This window comes from Hirundo rustica, chromosome 2 (genome assembly GCF_015227805.2).
Source record: "Hirundo rustica isolate bHirRus1 chromosome 2, bHirRus1.pri.v3, whole genome shotgun sequence".
NCBI classification, from domain to species: Eukaryota; Metazoa; Chordata; class Aves; order Passeriformes; family Hirundinidae; genus Hirundo; species Hirundo rustica.
In genome coordinates, this window is record NC_053451.1 from 49,376,054 (window position 1) to 49,389,411 (window position 13,358).

The 13,358-nt window shown below is 42.6% G+C and overlaps 2 protein-coding genes across 7 annotated transcripts in view; one reads left to right on the plus strand and one right to left on the minus strand.

Annotated features, from left to right (window-relative positions):
* Window positions 1-535: 535 nt before the first annotated feature.
* Window positions 536-2,588, minus strand: ZAR1L (zygote arrest 1 like). The gene is made up of 4 exons (XM_040056719.2): window positions 1,966-2,588; window positions 1,469-1,561; window positions 1,247-1,321; window positions 536-872 (listed from the first exon to the last, which is right to left on the minus strand). The coding sequence occupies exons 1-4, from the start codon at window positions 2,563-2,565 to the stop codon at window positions 729-731; spliced, it is 912 nt and encodes a 303-aa protein (XP_039912653.1). The 5' UTR covers window positions 2,566-2,588; the 3' UTR covers window positions 536-728.
* Window positions 2,589-4,589: 2,001 nt separating this feature from the next.
* Window positions 4,590-13,358, plus strand: part of BRCA2 (BRCA2 DNA repair associated) — a 34,341-nt gene continuing 25,572 nt past the window's right edge. For all 6 annotated transcript variants that reach the window (XM_058419475.1, XM_058419476.1, XM_058419477.1 and 3 more), the window contains exons 1-10: window positions 4,590-4,672; window positions 5,156-5,216; window positions 5,561-5,664; window positions 6,290-6,541; window positions 8,424-8,529; window positions 9,319-9,371; window positions 9,477-9,517; window positions 9,616-9,727; window positions 11,344-11,399; window positions 12,327-12,441. In XM_058419475.1, coding sequence (XP_058275458.1) covers window positions 5,215-5,216; window positions 5,561-5,664; window positions 6,290-6,541; window positions 8,424-8,529; window positions 9,319-9,371; window positions 9,477-9,517; window positions 9,616-9,727; window positions 11,344-11,399; window positions 12,327-12,441 — 841 coding nt within the window. In that variant the 5' untranslated portion in view covers window positions 4,590-4,672; window positions 5,156-5,214. The remainder of the gene's footprint in view (window positions 4,673-5,155; window positions 5,217-5,560; window positions 5,665-6,289; window positions 6,542-8,423; window positions 8,530-9,318; window positions 9,372-9,476; window positions 9,518-9,615; window positions 9,728-11,343; window positions 11,400-12,326; window positions 12,442-13,358) is intronic.

The following is a 13,358-nucleotide window of genomic DNA, read 5'->3' on the forward strand; positions in this document are numbered from 1 at the left end:
TGTCTCCTGCTTTATGCTGAAACCATTGATAGAAATTGGTGAGAAATATAACTACAGCCTAACAAAAAGCATGGAGGACTACAACAGCAAAAATAGTTTCATTGGTCTTCCACTGTGAAAACCTCCCAACTTCCTTCTCCCCTTGAGTATTTTTTTACACTCTCATTGATACTGCCAGTCAAAAGGTTTTTCCATTCCTCATTTCTAACATGGGCAGCTTACACCCTTTCCCCTCCTGTTCTACAGCTGTAGTCTTGCTTCGGTTACCAAGCAGCCATGTTTTTTTATATATACATTTAACAGAGGCAGGGGGAAGACACATTTGCATTTACACCAGACTTTATCCTCCTGACTATTTGCATCTTCCACGCTAGTTCAGTTTGAGTGACTGAAGGAAAAAGTTTGCTAGCATAGCTTGAATCTTAGCATTCCCTGAAGACTTCAAAACAAAGTCTCCTATCTTTAGAAAATCAAATAGGTTGCTTCCTTACATACATACTTTCCTCTTTCATCCAAGGGAGATGAAACTAAGGGGTATCAAACTAGTGCAGACTTTTATTGAATTTTATTTACAGCATACATACAAGTGAAATTACATACTTTTAAGTTACTATATTTTACAATAATACTGAAGTCTTCATCCATTATCCAATGCCAGGTCAAAAGCCTTAAGTCAAAACATTGCAACAGACTAAGTGCAAAGCACAAAACAGAAGAGGGCACATGGATCAGACAATGTATTTGAAGCTGTAAGTGCTGTCACAGGACAGCCTTTTGCCTCTGCAGCGGCCACAGAGTTCTTGGCGATGAGGTCTCTTCAGATCAATATGTCTCTTCCTTTGAGGGCAAGAACAACGAGTCTTGGAACAGATCTTAAGAAACAAAGACACATTAGTAGTAGTAGATCAAAGAAGATACACTTCATGATAAACTAATATTTGGCTTTCCTTAATCACACAACACACTGGGGCTGATACACTTAAGAGCTCTTGTGGACTTAAGGTGTAAGAGCTTTCTCACCTAGAAGCACAAAACCCTACCATACATGTCAGCAAGCCATAATGCTGTATGAAAACTGTTAATGTAAGCCATGGGAGGCCTAACCCAAGACACAGTTCCCAAATAATGTTTCCTAGTATTTTGATGAAATCAAGTTTTCTTCCAGATAAAGTCAATATCAAATTCAGCAATAGTATTGGTGTATGTGATAAAATCCAACAGGCTTAATGGAGTACAGTTAATTTACCTGGCACTGGATTGCTTCCACTCGATAGGGATTGAAGCTCTTTTGACATTTGCGACAGAGCTGCTTGAAGTACACCTGAAAAAAAAGGCAAGTTCTGTTAGTACAGAGACTTACTCAAGGTCTTCTATACAGGTACTAAATTTATTCCAAAGCATCTGATTTGTCAGATGTTTTATGCCATTTTTAAAAGTCTCAGGAGAAAAGAAATTACTTGTTAACTACCTTGTTGCTTCCAGAAATGCACCACACGTAAGCACTCTCCCATCTGGTCTTACAGTCTTTGCAGTGGAAATAGCCATACTTCTGCTCCAAGAACTGCAGAGACAAAAGTTCACTGAGCATTCTCCAGCAGCACCCCGAGAACACCCAGTCCAGCTCCCTCACTACTACTCTGCGAGGATGGTGTGACACTGAAAAAGGTTGCCCAGGAGGCCATATGGAAATATTGGAAGCCATACTGCAATGGGGCTATGAGCAACACGGTCTAGTGGGTGGCATCCCTGCCCACGGTTGCACCTGGATGATCTTACAGGTCCCTTCCAACCCAAACTATTCTGCCATGCTTTGATCTGCACGTGTGGGTTTTCACAGGCTGGAGGCTCTAATGCTCTAGGTGAGACAGAGTCAGCCCGGGGCACGACAGGGAGCACCGTGCTGCTCATGAGGCGATTTCTGGCCGCCCTGCTGGAGGGTTGCCCCCTCGCCCCGTCCCGGCGCACCTGGAAGGCAGCTCTCTGCCTGGGAGCCGCGGTCTCCTCCGGCCGCGTCCCCACCGGCTCCTGGCGCGGCGGCAGCGCGGCCCCCGCCGGGCCCTCCTGCTGCTCCTCGCCGCCGTCCTCCGTCGGGGTCTCCTCGGCGGGCGCTGCCGGCTCCGGGAGCGGCGCGGCGTCGGGCAGCGCGAAGAGGCGGCGCTCGGGCGCGGGTGAGTAGAGGGCGAGGCGGCCCGGGGCGCGCAGGGCGGCGGGGCTGAAGCGCCGGGCGGGCGGCAGCGTGCGCGGCCCCAGCGAGCACTGCACGGCCGCGTCGGCCCGCAGGCTCACCTGCACCGCCGCCTCCTTGGTGCTGGCGCGGCGCGGCCGCGGCGCCAGCGCGGGGCCCACCTGCGACAGCAGCGCCTGCAGCTGCGCCCGCCGGTAGCCGTCCAGGTAGTCGGAGGGCAGCGGCGTGAAGGGCCCCGCGAGGAAGGGGGCGATGCCGCCGCTCTTGCTCTGCTTCCAGCTGGGCTGCTTGGCCCCGGCGTCCCAGCCGCGGCCGAGCGCGGGGCTGCTCCTGAAGTTCTGGTACGTGCTGAAGGGGGAACAGACAAAGCTGTCCATCATTATCGCCCCTGAAGGGTCAGCCCTACCCGTGCCCCTGCCCTGCTTTTATCTTACCCGGGGAGCTAATGGTTGCGAACTGATGGGGAAAGTGGGGCCAGCTGGCGCACGGGCCAGATGGCAAGGGAAGGCCGGCCGGCCTGACTTCTCTGCCGGCCTCTACTGATGAAGAGATGTCATTCAGCTGCAGCTGGGAAAACCACGGCCTGGAGGAGCCTGCTTGCTCACAGTTCCTTCTGCTCGTGGTCTTTAAAAAAGGAAAAGGGGGTTTGGGGAAACGAATAAAGTTCATATAAACTGTGTGTTTCCCGGAGAGCTGAGCAAAGAATTTAGGAAATTGCAGCTCAGAAAATAAGTCTTTACTGGTCAGAGCATCCTCATTGTTCCATTACTTGGGGATTATCTACCTGGAACTTTTTCTCTCGACTGCTTTAGGAAAAGATGGAATATATTTGTGTATACAAACTGAAGTAAGGGAAAGCAGTGGCTTAATACCTGTATAATGAAATAAGTGTTAGTAATGCAAGCAAGTAATAAAAGCATGTGCATGTTAGACTAATAGTCTTTCTTCCAGAATTACATCACTGAAGTTCAATTTTAAGGTAATACAGTTAAAATAATGTAATTAAATAATCCAAACTGTATATGTAAGCCTTTAAAGACTGGACAACCCTTGGAATCCTTGGAACTGCTGTGATGTGAAATCCTTTCTTTATATGATTCCTCATCATCTTTACAAATGTGTTGCTCCATAAAATCCAATGGGCCAGCAAGAGAGAGGCTAGAGAAGACCTGATAGGGATGGTGTCTTTAAACATTCAAAGTGTATCTGACACTTTCAAGTATCTGAGATAAATCAGTAAGAAACAGCATTTTTTACAGGGCAAAAAGAGGTTAAGATTCAGGAAATACATTTATCATAATTAAAAGAAACATGCCTCAAGGCTCTGCATTGTGCTTGGGTTTTCAAAGCACTGTCAGTATCAACTCAAAGCAAAAACAGGATACCGAGATGGCCAAGTTAAAACTTAATGACTGCAGTGTGGCTGCAAAAAGAGTAAGTATTTACGGTGCTTCGAAATGGGGATGGAAATCAAATTGGAATCATTTAAACCAGCAGTTTGGGTTCCTCTAAAACACTTTGGGAAGAAAGTTACTGCAGCTCCCCAGAACACTGCAGGGTTAGAAGTTAAAGTTTCTTGAAAGGATGAGGGATATGGAAAATTATTGTACGACAAGAAACTGATGAAAATGACAGATGACTAATCAGGTGATGTGATAATGCTCTGCAACATAAGGACTGGTATGGAGAGGTAGGAAGAAACCCCTTTATGGCACAAGAACAGATGACCATCCCACTAAAATGAAGATGGTAAGCTCAGATGGTGGTGGAGAGAGTGCTCCACCCATCCTGAAGTTGTTTCATCGCCAGAGTGAAGAATTTAATCAAGAAACAAGGCAGGAGGCGACATGTAAGTGGAGGATAGTAACATTCTCTTTATTGGAACGTCAACAACCATTTCATGTGTCAAGGCCTACAACACCTCCTAAGAAGCAGAGGCTGAGGCTCGTACGGGCCGTGGCACTTGCCCTCGGCTCTGCCTCCGGGAGCCTTCCAGAGCCTTTCCCCGGGAAGTCGGGGTGTCCGCTGCTGTTGCCCAGCAAGGCGGGTCCTGTCAGCCGAGGATGCGATACGCCATCCCCTCGCCTCTGCTCGCGTCAGTGAAGCTGCTGGCGGCCATCCCGGCTCAGGGCACGCTCCCTTTCTGTGCTGTGCGGAGTCAGCCACGGGGGTACAGCCCTTACGCCGGGACAGCCCTTACGGCGGGCACCACGGGTCCGCCGGCCGCAACGCCGGGCCCCGTGCAGGGCAGGCCGGGGCGGGGCGGGTTCGCCGCCTCCTCGCCGGGACGTGGCCGCGGCGGAGGGCGGGAGCGGCGGATGTTCCGCTGCGCAGGCGCGGGGCAGGGTTGGCGCCAAGCTTGGAACGGGGCTGCCGGGCCCGGAGTCTGCGCTGGCCCCTCATCCCCCCCGCCGCCTTCCCTGCCCGCCCCCTCCCCTGCGTGAGGCGATGCTGCGGCCGCCGCCCCGCCCGAGGCGCCGCCGGCAGGTAACGGCCCCGCGTGTGTCGGCCCTGCCCCGGGGCTCGCTGTGCCCTGCGGGTGTCACTGCCGCCCCTCGGGGGTCCCTCCCTCTCCCTCTCCTCACAGCCTGCCGGGGGTGTGCGGCCACCGGCCGCGAGGAAGGGCGGTTCGGGGCTGTCCCCCGAGACCCCGCGGTGACCCGGCGGGGCTGCACAGGCCGCGCTCCGTGCCTGGCCATTGCCCGGGAGGAGCTTCCCCTCAGGGAAAGCAGCGCGGACTGGTCAAATCGCGCTTTTTAAAATGTCCTTCTGAGGCAGTGCTAAGTTCCTCGGTGTTCTGTCTTAATGCAGCCCGTACCCTCTTTTAAAGCGCCCGTTTTTCACATGGTTTTGGTAAGGCGGCGTGTGTAACACGACCATCGTGTGGGAAACGGCTTTTGCCGTGGAGGGCATAAACGTGTCAAAAGGTGAAGTCTCACTATGGGCCTATTTATACATGTTTTTTAATAGAATTGTGAAACTGGCCGTGTCTGCTCCACTTGAAAGAAACTTTGAATCAAATTCTTGACATGTAAGTTGTAATTGTTCTAAGAGTATATATGTGATAGTACATATTTCATCCTAACACGTTGTAGTGAGTGTGGGGTTTTGATTTGTGTTTAAAATACCTCAGAAGTGTTCTGCCCATTCCATCTTGGTTTTCTCCTGTGTTTGCTGAGTGTTTTCATTATCTCAGGTATAATTCCCTATGCTCTTGTCTGTTGTTTTCCCACCGTGCTCATCATTGAGGTGTTTGAATGCTCTCATCACAGTCACAGCTAAACGGGCTGGGCTGTGGCACACCACAAAATGCAGGAAAGCAGGCCTAAGACATTCAAACAGCAGTGTATGAAAGTGTTTTCTTATTCTTCTCAGGCTTTTCCACTGTTCCAGTAATGTTATGGATAAGAAAATGACTTGCAAACCTGTGGAAAGACCAACTTTCTTTGAAATATTTAAGGCACACTGCAGTGAATCAGGTACAGCTTATAGAAAGTAAATAACTCTTATTAGGATTGCTTTCTGGGCACCAATATTTTGTACACACATTTGCTGTATGTTCCACAGGAAAGCTTTAAGAAAGTTGTTAGCTGCTGTTCTTGCCCCAGACCTTATTATTTCCTAACACCTTGATTTCTCCTAATTTTTATTTATAGTTTTTGCCATGATGTATGCTTAGTCACTTTTTGTACTTGCTTTTTTAGAGCTGTCACCTCTATACATACCCACATGCAGACCAGGCTGTCTTTTGTTTAAGGTATCTGTAGTAGTTAGTAATTTTAAAAGGAACCTGTTTAACTTGCCAGTCTGACCAAAACAAGAGAGGCTCTAAAAGCCAGAGTATACTTGTAATTTTAAACAAACTGGATATTTTTCTGGTCCTTTGCTTATTTTGTTAACGGTCCAAGAATTTGGGCAGACATCCCTTTTTATTTTGTGGTTATCAGAGTTCAAAGCCATCTAGAAGCAAACACACCACAAGTATGGCAGTCAAAGGAGCAATGTGTTTTGCTGTTAGCATTTAAATGCCTGGTGTATTTTCACATCCTCCATGGAGGAACCTTTTTCCTTTTCATGTGGTTTTCTGTGTGTTTTCCTTCTTAGATTTGGGGCCTATCAGTCTTAATTGGTTTGAAGAACTCAGCGCAGAAGCCCCCCCATATGAGCCCAGATCGGATGGAGAGGTTGATGGGCCCTCGGGCTGGCTTGATCAAACAGCTTTTAAAACTCCAAGGACAAAAGCCTCCACATACAGTCAGCTGGCATCAACCCCACTGCTCTTTAAAGAACAGAATGCAATATTGCCACCTTGTTCTTCCCCTGAAAAAGAGACAGATCAGAAAAAAATGGGAGCAAGTGAGTAACTTTTTTTTTTTTACCTTTTGTTGCTGATGATGATCACTAGTATAATAGAAAATGCTGCTGCAGGAATCGTGTGCCTAAAAAGATTATTTTAGAAGTTTTCTGAAAATCATCTATAAAAATGCAGAATTAATCTTAATAGTGAATTCAGCTTGAGATAAACTGGTGATATATAAGCAAAATTCCCTGTATAAAAGATACTGTTGTGGTTCAAGCATTCCAAATATTGTTAATATGAACTTATTAGTATAACCTATTGACTGCAAATCAGAGGGTTTTTTGGGTTTTTTTAATATTCTCATTTTGTTTTATGCAAAAGTTTTGAAGCTTTTCAAGGGAGAGAATCATCCTTACCGTGATGAAGTGTGAGGCAATCTGTAGGGCAGTCCTTTACCTTTCTTGGAAAGTTTTAGAAGCACCATCTCTTTGAGTTACTAAGATTGTAAGTTATAGAAAAAATTACGCTTTTCCATTTGGGGAAAAAAAAAAGGAATTTTATGAGGTGCTTCTCATACAATATTTCCAAATTCCAAGTATGTCATGTCACTCTGCTCCTTTCTGAGGTATTCCTTGGACAGTGAGAAGATGTGGAGAATGTATGCAAGATTGTATGTAAGAATCTCTTCTCTGGAACAGTGTTTAAACCCATTCCTGAAGTATGTGATTGGTACATCTGCTGTGTCTGTGTCCTTCTGATAAGCTTTTCTAACCACGTTACAGACAAACACAAGACTCCCTTTATTACCAGAATTGTTCTGAGACCCTGAGCAAATTCTGTGAAGGGTTGGAGCTGTGCTGCAGTTCAAGTATACTTTATAACACTACTTCCATGGAATATTGTAACTCTGTTTTTCTGAATTTCCTCTGAGAACATTTCTTCTAAATGTAGCTATTTGTATTTTACAGTGTTAAGTCCCTAGGGAATGCTTGGTGTCAGGAATTTCATTTGGCAGTTTTGTAAATGGCAAAGAAAGGAACCTTATGATTGTTTATTCCAAAATGGTCAGTTTTGTTCTGCGTATGTGCAAGGTTCACATGTGACTGCCTGAAATGGTCTATTCTCTTGGTTAGAGCCAAATGGCTCTTGTAAGAACAAGATGGGAGCTGATGGAACAAGGATGGGAGCTGATGGATTTCATACCTTGGTATGGTGCTGGGATGCACCTGTGCTGTGCATATGAACTCAGGAACTCAGAAAAAGGAAATGCACAAACTAAAGTGTAATTTCTGACACTAAGGTTGCTTGAAAACTTCAGAGCAGAAATTCATTTTAATAGATGATTGTCCATGTAAGGGTCTCAGTGTTCAGAGGATTCTGCTGCTTTGGTGGGAACACTCTCTTTTGCTTGAAGATGCTTTGCAAATAAATTGATGCTGCTGACATTGACAGTGAGTCCAACAACAGTTCTGGAAATAATTTTTGCTTTTTGCTGCTTATTTGAACCAGTAAGTGTATGGCTTAGTAAATTTGAGGGGAAGCTGCACAAACCTGTGTTTGCATGTATTGTATTTTTGCTAAGGATAACATCTGCAGCAACAAGAAATGCGCAATGCAGAACATTGAAACTGAAATGGAATATGTGACCTGTTTAATACCAAGTGAACAAAGTGACATAATAAGGGGTCTTGGCTGTGCATTTGAAACATGTTTAGCATTGTTTGGACATAAAATTTGAACATATTTAAAATACCTGAAGAGAAATTAGGATTGGGTTTGGGGTTTTTTTTGGTTGTTGTTTTTTGTTGCTGTGTTTGTTTGTTCTTTCGTTTTGTTTTTTTGTTTGGGTTTTTTGAAAGCTTGACTTTAAGCTTCAAAATTGAAACTGTTACCTGGAGTTCTGCAAAGTTGTGCTGATTATTATATTCTGTGTTCTAGGTAGAGAGAATTTGATAAGCCCAAGTAACACAAGAAGAAAAACAGACCAAGAAAATGAAATATTTGCTTCTCCTCCTGGTACCTTCCATAACTGCCTCGCTGCTAGGTATGCTAAATATGTCAACACAAATAGAAAATAAGCTGGACCTTAAGCAAAAAGCAATATTTAACCCACCATATTTAACTGCTGAACTTTAGGAGCAGTGAATAATCTTGTATGTCTGATGTTTATGATGTTTACTTGTAGGTTGCTAAGTGAATTGAGAATAAAACACTAGCTGAATTTGAAAATATCCTTTCAGGTGATCTTTCTTCCTATTTTTCTACTCTTTCACAGCTGGACTACATAATTTTTTAACATTTTGTCAGCTTTCCAAGTCCAGACATCCAAAGAAAGAGTAGTAGTGATGTATGATGTACTTCTCAAGTAGTAAAGCTAATTGTAATATTTACTGAGATTTTTTAATAATAATAGCCTTGATTTTGCACTTAAATGTCTGTATTTCAGATAAATCTTACCAAAGTACTCATGTTGATTATAAGAAGAGTTAAACTAGTTATTTAATTGCAATCAGTTAAGCCAATTTCCCTAGTTTCATACAGCATATTATGAAATGTGTGGTTAAATTGAAATTTATTACTTGTCAGACAAATCAGCACTGAAAATTAAAATTTCTTGAAAGAAATATTTTACAGTTTATAGTAGACTTAAGGTAATGTTTGAAATATTGACTGATGGTTAGGAGGAATCTGCTTTTTGTCTAGTCAGGGAAGTAACCATGATGCAAAGAAAAGGCATAATGGAGATGGTAATACATGTAGTGTTTGAAATATTCAATTATTTTAAGAAATTGAAAAGTGAAATTGATATTTTGGTTTTAATTTTGTTTTGCAGTCCAGCTCTTTTAAAGAATACTTACAGAACACCTCAGAGAAATAACATCGCTGGTTTGTATTTTCACTTTTTGGTTCTACAAAATATTTTACATCTCTAGATAAAAATCTTCATTTTTTGGTTAATGTTTAATGTCCTTTTTACATAATGTTTTTCAGGACCATATGGAAGCTTGTTTTGCACACCAAAACTTTTGGAGGTATAGATTTTATTTATGCATTTTGTTTCCTTTTCCTCAGTTGTACATTTAGAATTTGGCATAGAAATTATATAAATGATTGTTAAATGTATTTCTAGGTCAGAACTCCAAAATGTATTTCTGAAAGTCTGGGAGCAGAAGTGGATCCAGATATGTCCTGGTCAAGTTCTTTAGCCACACCTCCTACCCTTGGTGAAACAGTGATAATAGGTATTTCTGAAAATGAGCAATTTCTAGGGGTTTAAAACTTCTGGTTTTGACACTGGAAGTTTACTCAGTATTAACAGTTTGGTTTTTTAACTAAAAGAAAAGACAGAATTCTTACAGTAATTATTAGTGGGTGCCTTTAGATAATGGAGCCCTAAACAGAAATCTTTTCAGACGTTTTCTTCCTTTGACTGAAGGGTTAGGGAATATAAATTTAGAAATAACGTAGCAAAGCACAGAAAGAGAATTAGATATGTTTGCTTTGCTCTGTGATAAAACTATAAACTATTGGGCTATGTTAAATGGGTTGTTGATGAAGTCTAAGAAGGTGGCCTGCTGAGTAAACCTCCAACAGCAGTGTTGTCTTCAGCATTTTTAACCACTCTCACTGTGCCTGCCATCATCTCAGTCCAGTGAAACAGACTGGGATACTCATCCAATTTAAGACGCAAGCTCCTGGGTTCATATTTCCTGGGCTGTTTGGACGGGGCAATTCCTGGAGCTCATTTACTGCACAGCTGCACAAACAGCTGTGTCAGCAGAGCTGTGATTGATAATGAGTGGGTGATAATTGCTTCAGTGGTAATCAACAGTGATGATAAACATCAAGCCTAAGCCTAAGGTGTTGGTGAAAGTGAGATTTCATTATCATATGATAAACAAAATGAAGTTTGACTGTATAATTTGTTGATGAAAATTCTTGAGAAAATGGGAAGACCTGGATGTGTCTCCTTAGCTTCTGATACTGCTTTCTGATATTGAGATTTCATGTGGTAGTTAAACTACCACTGTATAGAGCATATAAAGCATATTAAGAATGAATCCGAGGATTGGGAATCTCTTTTGGGATGTAGGGGTGGTACTATACACAAGGCTATTGAGTTGTGCTATTTTGGGTGTTCTTTGGTCCAGAAAGGTGTGAGCTGAAAAGAAGGGCTGGGTGAAGGATCCATACCTTAATGCTGATGCTCTGGGAGATGAGCTGTGGTTTGAATGGTCATTCTCCCACGTCTTGGAGACATGTATTTTATAATAGTGGAGCCTAGTATTTTACAATAGTGATGTTATACTCTCTGCCTTCTGAAACCTGTGAAAAGAAAGAACTGCTATGCAGAGCCTAGATGCCAGGTCTATGAAATGTTTTAATATACTGCTCTTCAGGTATTTTAAAAATAGGGTTCACTTTCTCATTTTATAACAAAAGCAAAGATATTACTGCTGTTTTGGGAGGAAGTGGGGGAAAAAACCCAAATTCCTGAAAGGCGTGAAGATCTCATCCAGATCTTTGGACAGGAGAAAATGGGGAGTAGTGCCATGAATAACTGCTTGAAAGGAGAATGGCAGTGCTGTTTCAAAGTGGTAACTGGAAACAGCAGACACCATAACCTGTGATTTGGGGTGGTTTGTGCTGTTACAAAACTGCTTTTGTACGCCGCCGTTCAGCCTCATCTGTATGACTTTTTAGTTAGAACTTTTAGGTTTTAGTAGTTTATTTACAGATTTGAGTGGAATTTAAAATAATCCAATGAAAATCCTCCCAAAACACAGCTGTATTTGATCACACTCAGCAGATCACTCAGGAGAAAATAAATTGACTTGTCTGTCTCTTTCTTCTAAAGCGAGAGAGAATGATTCTATTTCTGAAGCAAAGCAACAGGATGGAAGGGCTGATACAGTAAGTAGTTTTAAGAGCTGTGTTGTTCTTTAATTTCAGTCAAGCTATTTGGTTACATGCTTACATTGTTTGAGCCAAGAATAAAAAATTCTGTCGTTTTAATTTTAAGCGCTCCTATCTGACTGTTTTTAAAAAAGTTACTGCTCACAAGACTAAACTTGCAATATATGGTTGTAGAATGTGTTCTCACAATTACCTCTCTCTGAGGAATATTTTTTGCTGTGCTTGTTAAAAAAAAAAAAAAAACAACTCTTGCCCCCCAAATCACCTGGGTTCAGCAGCACTCGGTATTATTCAGAGGGAAATCAAACCTAGGAATTATGTTACTTATCTGAAGATTGGTTTGTTTTTTTCCCACTTCTGACAAACTTCCGAAAGTTATTCTTTGGGAATGACTTCTTGCTCTCAACCACTACAATTAAGAGTTGAAATTGAGTATTAATTTCAGTCCTTTGATAGTGGTAGAGAGACTTCCTGCATAATTGGAATTTGACTCTTGTGTAGATGAAAGCTGAATAATTACTGAGACTGAAAACTGAGGATGGCGCTAAAAGGATTCAATTACAAATTTCAGTTTGATCCTTAACGACCTGAAACTTCACAGTTAACAAACCGTTACAAGTGAAAATAAGTAAAATGTCTTTGTCCTTCCTCATATCTCCTTTGTTCCCTTTTTGAGAGGATTACAGTAAACTGCTGAACCCTTTCACTGCCCTTAAGGTGACTTTAGAATGGAACCTGATTTGTGTCAAAATTGGGGATTATCTGCTTATTTGTTTTTCACATGCACCTGTGAAAATGTTACCTTTCATTTTAAGAGATGGAGCATTAGTCAGGTACTGCAGTAAATGTTCAGAGTTCTGTCCTTGACTGTTAAAGTGACACTGACTGGTACATAACATAACAGCTTTTGTCTTTGGTTTACAGATTTTGCACAACTATTTTTCCAAGCATGATAAATGTCCTGGGATAAGTGATGCAAGTATGCTGTCTGTACCAGAGACAGTAAAGCTAAATGCTGAAGATGACATCAAAGATTTGGGTATGCATTGACGCTTTACCTAATGAGTATCTGGTGAAGCAAGACTGAGGATAAAACTACATTCTGTGTTTCGGGCTGTTGTTATGGTTGGTTTGTTCTGCCCACCTGTGTACTCCCAGGCCCTGAGTTGATTCAATTTTGTAAAATTAACCAAGCCTTAAAAAGGGGGGGTGTCTGTTGAGTCAGTGAATTATATCAAGTATCCTGGTTAAACCATGAAAGTCAGGTTAGAGTGCCACTGGACAACAACCAGATTCGTACTGTGAAGTGTGTTCACTGCAGCTGGAGAGGTGAGACTGTGGGACAGCTGAGACAGAAAAATGGTACAGGCTCAAGGGGGAGCAAGACTACTGCTTCTAGTAACTGAACAGGTTTAGGTTTATCGTGAAGTTTCAATCCAGCACTCACTGTCCTGTCGTGAGTTTGTTTTTTGATGTTGCTGTATTGTTTCCTCATTTACTTCACCTATTCAAAATAGGTAGTTCGAAATATGACAAATCCTTTTGGAAAAATAATGGTTTGGATTTTTTAAATGAATGCAGAAAATACACTAGACAAGGGAAAAAAACAGTTTTCATTCTGTGTTTTTAGATCATGGTGATCTAAAACAAGTGAAAATGTAAATTGCAGTGGGAGGCTTTTGTATTTTAGTTGAGAAATGATGGCAGGAGGGCAGATTATTACCAGAAATTTGTTCAGCATGCATGGGTGTAAAAGGATGCCATGTAGGGATTCATGCTGGCTAGACAGGACAATATATCCTTAGGATTTTTTGTCTTCTTATCTGAATTGAGTGGCCTGCCCTAAAAATAATGTTTGGTGGTATATGTAAGACTCTTGAAAGAATCAGTTTAGAACTTGATAAGGAGGACTGAGAATGCTAGCATCAGGAAGCATTGTTGCTTGCAGCGTGATGT